The following is a 10,199-nucleotide window of genomic DNA, read 5'->3' on the forward strand; positions in this document are numbered from 1 at the left end:
CACCACCCCTCTCCAGCCCCAGTACTCCCCTTGGGTAGTCTCTTTAATACCTCAGGCTCCCGGTGTCCTAAAATGAACCCCAATGCATTCCCCCAAGTCGAGCATCCTCCTCCAGGCTGCCATCTCAGGATGACCCACAACCCCCAGGCCCCAGCTCTGTTCTGACCTCCCCTCAGTTTAGCTCCCAAATAGCTCTTTGATTACCCATCCCCGCCCCCATAACAGCCATCACCAGCTGTGGCCACTCCAGATCCCATGCACCCTGTGAAGTTCCTACAGAAACACGGAGGCAGAGTGGGTAAACCACCTGTTCTGGGTCGGGTCACACAACTCCAAGTGGTAGAGAGCCCTCAGCCACAACCGCTACTGCCTGGCCCTGTCCTGTCACTGCTTACCAAAGTGTGAAAATCAGTTGCCATGAGGCAGAAGGGGTGGTGTTACAAGAAACCCACAAGCAGACTCTGAAATCAATTGCTTGGGTTCAAATCCCAGCATTGCCATAACCTTCCTAAAAGACCTCAACCGAGTCACACCGTGTGTGATCTCCCAGCCAGCCCTCTACATCCTGGTACTGACTTTACCATTTCCCAGTGGGCAATGGGGAGCCCTGGAAAAGCTTTACAGAGTACAGTCCAAGCCCCTCAGCTTCATTTTCCCAATCAGATTCCAACACATGTTTAGCTTCATCCCTCCCCCTCCACTGCAGAAAATTTGCTGCTCCTCAAAATATCATTTAAAAAAATTTCCAAGTTAAGAGGCCAAGCAGGAAACATAAGCAGGTGAAATGGAGAGTGTTGACCCCACAAAAAAGGAGCCTCTGCAACTTAGCTTCAGCAAGTTTTCAATAGGAAGGAGAGTAAGTCTGATATGCCGGTTTCTCTGCTTTCATTCTGTTTTTTTTTTTTTTTTTTTTTGAGAGAGAAGCCAGAAATTTTTTTTTTAAAGCTGATTTGTAACAGTAGATAATTGATTCAAAAATGTTAAATATATTGTAGACCGAAGAAAAAAGTCTGCCACTACATCCAGGCTTCATCTGCCATTCCTGCCCTGATCCTGCCCACACACTGTTCTTGTGCCCACCAGACCAGAAGCCTCTCATAAGCAGAGCCCAGATGTGACTCATGCTAAGTCCCAGCATGGTCTAGGGATACAGGCAGAATGGGCCTTACACGTGCTATTCCATAGAGAAGCATTTCTAGATTGCCTGGAATGTTCTTTTTCTCCTCTACTAGCAAATTTTTACCGAACTTGAAAAATACAAGGGTCTTTTGTCAACTCCTCGTCAGCAGAGTAGAGTCATCACTCCCTCCTTGGACTCCCCAGCCCCTGGACTTCTCTTTCAGATGCCACAAGGGCTAAAACTGTGTTCACCACTGTACTGGGAGTCCCATGGAGACACAGCCTCAGTCTCACTCACTCCAGAGCCCCAGCATCACCAGAGTCAAGCACAAAATTGGCCTTAGTGGGTGGACCTGTTAGACTGACTGGAGGTCTCTGAGCCGAGGACGGTGACAGAGGACAGTACCTTCCCTTCCACTTTGGACCCAGAACTCAAAGCTCGGGAAAGCTGCTGTCCTGAGCCACCCACTCACTAAAAATCAAGAGGACTGTGAAGAAGACACTTTATTGAGGTGATCAGAGTTGGAGATTCCTGCCCCCAACCCAGCCTCAGCCTGCTCAGTACAGTCTCATGGGTGGAAAGGACCAGGCCTCTGGGCTGCTCTGAGCCACCATCCAGGAGAGGCTGGGCAGTGGTGCTGGGGGGCTGGGGCTCCAGTCCAAGGCAGAGCTCTGGGGCAACAAGGGTGATGGTGGCTGGGGCAAGAGTTGTGGTGGGCCAACCCCCCAAGGCCGGGGAGGGGGCGGTGTGGCTACCAGCCAGATGCTTTTCAGTAGATCAAAGGCTGTTGGGGGGCCCCAGGCCGCCCCAGATGGTGAAGGCAACGAGGATAATGGGGGTGGCCAGGGACCTTTCCGTGGTGCCAGGCTCACTTGGTGCACACTAGGAGTGCTGGAGGTGGGAGGCACAGCAAAGGTGAGCTCCTTTGCCCCCTGCCGCCTCCTCTGCCTCCCCTCCCCTGGGGCCTGCTCAGGACTGTTGATCCAGGAAGATGTCATCCTTTGCCTCTTAGGGGTCCCAGGCTCGGTCCCTGGCACAGAGGAAAGAAGCATGAGGGACAGCTGAACAAGAGCAGACAAAGGAAACGGGAGTTTAGGAGGCAGGAGTTAAGCTCACCTGGCAAGTGTGGCTGGCAGCCCCGGAGCACCAGGGTAAGGTCAGGCACACAGCCGTGGCAGGCCTGTAAGGTGCCCACGATAGCATCCCTGGCCTCTTGAACTAGGTTTCTCCTAGGGAAGGCTTGTGGCAGAATCAGCTGGCATTGCAGCTCCCCCAGCAGCTGCTCCAAGTCAGGGAGCTGTGGGGGACTGGGGGGGCCTGGGCCCGAGCCTCCAGGCACCTGGTTTTCCTTGCCCCTTGACTGTAGGGATGGTTGTTGGCCCCTGCCTGGGCTTGGGGAGGACTTGGTGGTGAGTGCAGGGGTGCCCGACTCCAGAGACTCACTGCTAAGCAGCCGGGCCACGTCCAGAGATTTCACCTCATGGCTGAAGAGACCCCGGTGGTCCCGGCTCAGGCGGCCCTGGGTTATGACCACGAGCTTGGCAGCAGTAGGGGCCACAGAATTCCGCAATACCATATGTGGATCCCAACTGGCCACAGGAGGGTGCTGATAGGCCAATGGCTGCCGACTGCCCGCCAGGGCCTCATTACGCTCCCGCCTGGTCTTCCGACGGCGGACACGACCAGGCTTCTCAGGCTGCTGGAAAGGCTTGGGGGCTGGCTCCCCGGGATCCATGGTGACCTGGAAGATAAAGACAGGGTAGTCATATGAGAAGAGTTGGTTTGGGGTGAAGTGGGAGTACTGTTTAGAGACTCAAAATGAGAGAAATGGATTGGTAGAGAGCAATCGGAAAAGGTTTGGTCAGGGAACGACGAGGGAAAAGGCAGAGTCATAGGGGCAGGATGGGGTCAAGGGAGTCATGCTGAATGGGAAGATCTGTCAGAAGATCAAGGGTTAGATGGAACTAGGATGTGAGGAAATCCTTAAAAATAAGAGACGGGAAAGGGATCATGATACTGGAGGGATCTGGTGAACCAGATAGGGACTTTGGACAGAGGAGAAATCCAGGGGGAGAGGAAGTACTGGAGAATGCAGAAAGTGGAGTGAGATGGTAGCAAGAGAAAGGCAGGAAAGAGAATAGAAGTTGGAGAGACAGAGTAAGCCGGCAGCAGGACAGAAAGGGCAGCAGAGGAGCTATCAGGGACTGGGGCCTGGTCATGGAAGAGGCGTAGACCTCAAGGCTTGGTGAGGTAGGTGAGGTAGAGATGGGGGTACAGTTGGTGAGGAGGGGCACCTCACCTTCCCCTATGCCCAACGAACCCCGCCCCGCCCTGCCCACTCCACGTGGCTGTGGGGGACAATGGCTTCTTTTCCGCAGTGACCCCAGCTCTCTCGAAGCGCCTGACGCTCTTCCGGGCCTCACACAAGGCCTCCTGCACGCACGCACGCACGGACGCACGCACGCATGCGCGAGCCCCTCCCACGCCCTTTGGCATCCAGTTCCGGAGAGTCACAGGCCCAAAGGCACGTGCCAGCTGCCCGCGGTGCCGGTTATAGTCCCGCCCCTCCCAGCCTCACTTTCAGAAATCTCTTTCATTTGTCCTAAGCACCTTCTATCCACCTTCTATCTACCAATTGGCCTTGGTCCACTAGGCCCGCCCCCTTCCTCAATGCTGATTGGTTTAGACATCTATTGGCGGACTTTCTCTGTTGAGTGGCAAGGTGCGGCGAAGGCAAAGGGGAGAGGGGTCGTTGCAGCCTCTATATACAGCCAGTCCCCACGCAGTCAACAGGGTTTATCCCTAGGGAATCAATATAGTGTCGTCATTTGGAGCAAGGCTTCAGAGTCACACTACCTAGGTTCCTATGCCCAGACTGGCACATTTGAGCTCTGAGACCTTGGCAAAGTATGTAACTGCTCAGAGCTTCAGTTTCCTAATCTGTAAAATGGAGTTGATATCTTCTCCTTCTTATAACTGCTGTAAGTATGAGGTGTGCCAGCATCCAATTTGAAACAGCGCTTTTTGAATGGATGCCTATAAACTTTCCCACTACACTTGTCCCCCTCAGTCCCACCCCACCCCCACTCCCCACCCCCGCCAACCCCACCCCGCAGCTTGCGGGATCTCAGTTTCCTGACTAGGGACTGAGTCCCAGCCCGCGTTGTGAAAGCCTGGAGTCCTGACCACTAGTCCACCAGTGAACTCCCCCCTCAAACTCTCAAATCGAGCTATACCAGGGTTTTCCCAATACCCTAATAAGCTATATTGTGCATTACCTGGTAATATTCCTTGTCCAACCTTCACAATCTTACAAAGCCAAACGCCTTAGGTACTACTTCTAAGAAATCCTTCACCCTCAGAATCCATCTCTTTCTCCTCCCACAAAGGTCCCCTGTACCTTTCTTAATCACAGCCTTGATCCTTCCCTCAGTCGTGTGTCTGGAGTCTGCCTCCTCCAACATGGCTAGAAGAAGGTCAGAATCAGACCCATTCCTTTAATACTCATTCAGCAAATACTTGTGAACAGCCACAGATAGTACTTGGTACTCTGAGTCAACTCTGAAATCTGTATGCAGGTCAGGAAGCAACAGTTAGAACTGGACATGGAACAACAGACTGGTTCCAAATAGGAAAAGGAGTACGTCAAGGCTGTATATTGTCACCCTGCTTATTTAACTTATATGCAGAGTACATCATGAGAAACGCTGGACTGGAAGAAACACAAGCTAGAATCAAGATTGCCGGGAGAAATATCAATAACCTCAGATATGCAGATGACACCACCCTTATGGCAGAAAGTGAAGAGGAACTCAAAAGCCTCTTGATGAAAGTGAAAGAGGAGAGTGAAAAACTTGGCTTAAAGCTCAACATTCAGAAAATAAAGATCATGGCATCTGGTCCCATCACTTCATGGGAAATAGATGAGGAAAGAGTGGAAACAGTGTCAGACTTTATTCTTGGGGGCTCCAAAATCACTGCAGATGGTGACTGCAGCCATGAAATTAAAAGACGCTTACTCCTTGGAAGAAAAGTTAGGACCAACCTAGATAGCATATTCAAAAGCAGAGACATTACTTTGCCGACTAAGGTCCGTCTAGTCAAGGCTATGGTTTTTCCTGTGGTCATGTATGGATGTGAGAGTTGGACTGTGAAGAAGGCTGAGCGCTGAAGAATTGATGCTTTTGAGCTGTGGTGTTGGAGAAGACTCTTCAGAGTCCCTTGGACTGCAAGGAGATCCAACCAGTCCATTCTGAAGGAGATCAGCCCTGGGATTTCTTTGGAAGGAATGATGCTGAAGCTGAAACTCCAGTACTTTGGCCACCTCATGCGAAGAGTTGACTCATTGGAAAAGACTGATGCTGGGAGGGATTGAGGGCAGGAGGAGAAGGGGATGACAGAGGATGAGATGGCTGGATGGCATCACCGACTCGATGGACGTGAGTCTGAGGGAACTCTGGGAGTTGGTGATGGACAGGGAGGCCTGGCGTGCTGCGATTCATGGGGTCGCAAAGAGTGGAACACGACTGAGCAACTGAACTGAACTAAACTCAACTCTGAGTCAGGCCCTGTTCCAGGCAAGTGGATTGAGGCAAAACATAAACATAATAAAATGCATCTCTGTACCTCAGCATCAACCTTCCTAGAAGGAATGAATAGCTATGAAGGTCTCATTTGGGAGTGGAGCTTCAGGAACATGATCAGGATTATTTGGGGGTGGGACCCCGCCACCTGGTCCCCCAGAACAAGGAGATCTGGGAAGACGAGGTCTGAGATTAATTTGGGGCAGAAGGTGGGAGTCAGCTACCTTAGATGACCTTGGCTATGGATGTAGGTTTCAGAGCCCAGACACACCCAACTGAAGTCGGTCAGCCATAGGTTTAGGGAGGGGAGCGGAGGCCACAGATCTGTAAGGTGAGCTGCGCGGGAGGGGCGCCAAGCTAATTTGGCCCTTGCAGCATCTCTAATTTCCCTTATCTTTCTGCATCTTCTACTACCCTCTCTGCAGGGTCAGTGATGTCTAATGCTGAGACATATAGTTTAGCTATTATGTCACAAAAACTGGTGATTTTGGCAGGGGAGGGCCATGAGCACAGAGACTCACTAAAGTCCCAGCACTGCCTTCAAGTGTCGCCTTCAGCTTAGCCTCTAATTTTCACATTTTGCCGTCCTCCTTTTCTCTCCCCTACGTCTGAAGAAAATGGGTGCGTCCCTTCCTAGCCAGGTGCGTACGAGCCACCCCCTCAAGAGATCCAAGGAATGGACTCGTCCACTCACTCCCCCACCACCACGTGAATGAGGGACACACATACAGCCCCACCCCGGCCCCTCCCCACACTTCTCGCCCTACAGCAAATGGTTTCTTCCCCCAGGACTGGCGCTAGATTTTCCCCGCCTACTCTCGGCCTTCAGGTATTTCGCTCCTCCCCGTGACGCCGGTAGGGTGGTTTCTCCCCCCCTCCCCACGGCATGCTGGATGGTCTCGCCTGCCCCCACGCCCCCCGGTGCCTGGGTGCGCCAGCCGCCGCCGCCGCGGCCCGAGTGAGCGGCCGGAGCAGGAAGCGCCGGACGAGCCCACTGCGCGGCCGCCGTGGGGGAAGCGAAGGTTCCCAATTACACCTCCCCTCCTAAGTGAAGGTTTCCGCCCCGGGAGCGGGGGCGGTGCCCGGGAATCCGTCGCGCTCTCCGCGGGAGTGCGGGCTTCGGGACCGTCCATTGTTGCCTGAGGGGTAGGGGTGGGCGTGGTGGCGCCACCTCCTCCCGGAACACTGTCCCGCCGACCGCGCTCGCTCGTCCTGCAGGAGCAGAGGCGCCAAGATGAGTGGAGACGAGAACCCAGCCAGTAAGCCCACGCCGGTGCAGGACGTGCAGGGCGACGGGCGCTGGATGTCCCTGGTGAGCGACCCCGCCCGCGATACTCCGGAGTCCGGGGCTGGGGGCGGGGAGGGCGGGGAGAGGAGAGCAGCTGGTTCCCGCAGCTCTCCCTGGGAGATTGGGAAACTGAGGGCAGTTGGGGTGGTGCTGCCTAAGGAAGCGGGGTGGGGCGGGCGCCGCAGCGTGCATGCCATTGACTCCCCTCCTTTACGTCCCCAAAGCACCATCGGTTCGTAGCAGACAGCAAAGATAAGGAACCCGAAGTCGTCTTCATCGGTGACTCCTTGGTCCAGCTGATGCACCAGTGCGAGGTGAGGCCCGTCCCTCTCCTCCTGCCCCACCCAGGCCTGTGCCTTCACTGACTCTCCTGAACCAGAGCCCGGGCTAGGCGGTGTGTGGGGTACTCAAAATACCCTCACGTAACACCGGACACCCAGATTTTCTGTATAATGTGTCACGTTCTACTGAGAAGGAAGTGTGTTGTGTCCTGGCTTTTTGTCGTATTGAGTTTGTGTATAGTGAGACTTAAAATGAGGCTTCTTGCAAGATTGCCTACCATGAGGCTCTTTGTTTGCTTAAATTAGTGCACAGCCCTAATGGATTTCCACAAAGCTATAGTTGTTTCTACAAAATGAAGGTCAGTAGGTCTCTACTATGGAGCTCAATTATGCTACCTATTCACTAAGAGGTGTTAAACCATGGCTTTCCTCAAAGTGAAGCTCAACTGGAATGCTGTTGGTTTGATACCTGGCTCAAGCAGAGTGAGTTTCCATAAAAGGAGTCTTGCTTTTATCAGGATTTATGAAAGTGAGACCATGATGGGTTTGTGTAAAGTGAGGTTTGACCATATTGGGGTTTGCTTAAGGTGAGATTTAACCAGACTGCTTTCATAAAACAAAGCTCTAACATGACGACATTTGGTTAACCTTTGGATGGAGAGCGATGGTCCATGCTGACAATGCCCCTGTGCCCACACCACTTCTTGCCCACAGATCTGGCGGGAGCTCTTTTCCCCTCTGCACGCACTTAACTTTGGCATTGGTGGTGACAGCACACAGCATGTGCTGTGGCGTCTAGAGAATGGGGAGCTGGAACACATCCGGCCCAAGGTGAGCAGGGCTTGGGTGGGCAGCCAGAGCCCCCTTAGCCTGCCCCCCTCACCACCGCTCCATCCTCTCTTTCCACAGATTGTGGTGGTCTGGGTCGGTACCAATAACCACGGGCACACCGCAGAGCAGGTGACTGGGGGCATCAAGGCCATAGTGCAGCTGGTGAACGAGCGGCAGCCCCAGGCGCGGGTCGTGGTGCTGGTGAGAGTGGGGAGGGCAGGGGGAGGAAGAACGGCTGTGGTCTGGGACCCCTTCGGGTGTAGCCACAGCTGCACGGCTCTGGGCAGTTCTCAGAGCAGTGGCTTTCAGGCAGAATCTCATGTTGAAGCTTGCTGTGCCCATCAGAAGGGCTGTGGTGAAGGACATATTCGGGGGCAAATAGCCCCTTTTGCCCAAGGGACTGCTGAAAGTCACTCTGTTGTGTCTGACTCTTTGCGACCCCATGGACTATACAGTCCATGGAATTATCCAGGCCAGAATACTGGAGTGGGTAGCCTTTCCCTCCTCCAGGGAATCTTCCCAACACAGGGATCGAACCCAGGTCTCCCACATTGCGGGCAGATTCTTTACCAGCTGAGCTACAGGGAGGGCCAAGAATACTGGAGTGGGTAGCCTGTCCCTTTTCCAGGGGATCTTCCTGACCCAGGAATTGAACCAAGGTCTCCTGCATTGCAGGAGGATTCTTTACCAACTGAGCTATCAGAGTGTTGAAAAACTCAAAACACTTAAATAGCCAAGAGTAGTCAGACATTCCCAAGGTGAACCTAGCTAGCTTCCATTACTTCTAGAAGGTTCCACGTCTAGAATGAGCTGTCAGGACCATAGTTTGGAATCTGTGTTTCCCAAACGCCTGTTTTCCCATTCCTAGTGTATTCTGGAGCTTAGGACTTCCTGATGGACAGAGAAATCTGACACAGGAGCAGGACACCCAGATGCTGGTAGGATGCCTCCTCACAACTCCTTGTGCCTTCCCCAGGGCCTGCTTCCTCGGGGCCAGCACCCCAACCCACTTCGAGAGAAAAACCGACGGGTGAATGAGCTGGTACGGGCAGCACTGGCTGGCCACCCTCGGGCCCACTTCCTGGACGCAGACCCTGGCTTTGTGCACTCAGATGGTACCATCAGCCACCACGACATGTATGATTACCTGCACCTGAGCCGTCTGGGGTACACACCTGTTTGCCGGGCCCTACACTCCTTGCTTCTGCGTCTGCTAACCCAAGACCAGGGACAGGGTGGTATCCCGCTGCCGGAACCCAGCCCCTAAGCATCTTCCTTCCTACAACATTAAATTTCCATTTTTCAGTCTTCCATGTGCTGCTTTATGGCCAAGCCTGTGTGGGTATCTAACTCTGATGTCTATGACCCTGCAGCTCTGCCCAAGAGAGGCCTCACCAATCCATCAAGATATTCTGGTTCATGTAGTCAGACAGATTTCTGCCATCACAGTAGTGCTCCAAGCAGGCACCGCCAATCAATAACCCACTAGGTGAAACTGGTTTGCTAACATGACCCTGTAGCATCAAGGTCAAGTGAGAATTCTGGGTGACCCAGCAGTCAAAGCCCACTGACTGCTGCACTCTGACCTGAGCTTACCTGTGACTTCCTGTGACAGCTTTCTGACTTTCCCACCCCCGGCAATCAGCCCTCCACACGGTGTATGGGTATTTGTCTTCCCAGAGAAGCACTGTCCAAGGCTGTATGATCGAGGCGGAAACCAGGAGAGTATTCCTCTGACTTGGCTGCAGTGCTGGCTCAGGCCACACAGGGGCAGCAGGGGTCACTGGGGACAGGGCGGTACTCTGATCCCACCAGCTTTCCCACCCAGTGCCTGCCCTGGTTCAGACCTTGAGAGTTCACCTGGAACATCAAGGGTGCACTGCCCTTCTCACAGCACCCAGTCAAAGGCCTTCCCCAACCGTGCCTGGCCGAATGGCTGAGTAGGCAGACTCTGCCCACCAGGTCTCACTGATGTAGGGGATGGTCCTGGAATGGTACCCCACTCCTCACAGTGGTTGGGGGCTAAGCCTGTAACCCCACGGCCATCTGGGGGCCAGACTGGTATGACCCACATCCCTTCTCCCTTTTGAGCTGGC

General features: G+C 53.7%; 2 protein-coding genes across 2 annotated transcripts; one reads left to right on the forward strand and one right to left on the reverse strand.

Annotated features, from left to right (window-relative positions):
* Positions 1-1,677: 1,677 nt before the first annotated feature.
* PRR19 (proline rich 19) lies at positions 1,678-2,855 on the reverse strand. Its single transcript, XM_052655780.1, has 2 exons — positions 2,237-2,855; positions 1,678-2,150 (listed from the first exon to the last, which is right to left on the reverse strand). Exons 1-2 carry the CDS (start codon positions 2,853-2,855, stop codon positions 1,678-1,680), a joined length of 1,092 nt encoding a protein of 363 aa, XP_052511740.1.
* A 3,734-nt stretch (positions 2,856-6,589) lies between these two features.
* PAFAH1B3 (platelet activating factor acetylhydrolase 1b catalytic subunit 3) lies at positions 6,590-9,377 on the forward strand. The gene is given in 7 exon segments (XM_052655785.1): positions 6,590-6,614; positions 6,617-6,725; positions 6,922-7,015; positions 7,216-7,305; positions 7,987-8,103; positions 8,182-8,304; positions 9,080-9,377. Coding segments are annotated over 7 exon segments (849 nt in total). The 3' UTR covers positions 9,371-9,377.
* Positions 9,378-10,199: the final 822 nt, after the last annotated feature.

Source organism: Budorcas taxicolor, chromosome 18, assembly GCF_023091745.1.
Source record: "Budorcas taxicolor isolate Tak-1 chromosome 18, Takin1.1, whole genome shotgun sequence".
In the NCBI taxonomy this organism is placed as follows: Eukaryota; Metazoa; Chordata; class Mammalia; order Artiodactyla; family Bovidae; genus Budorcas; species Budorcas taxicolor.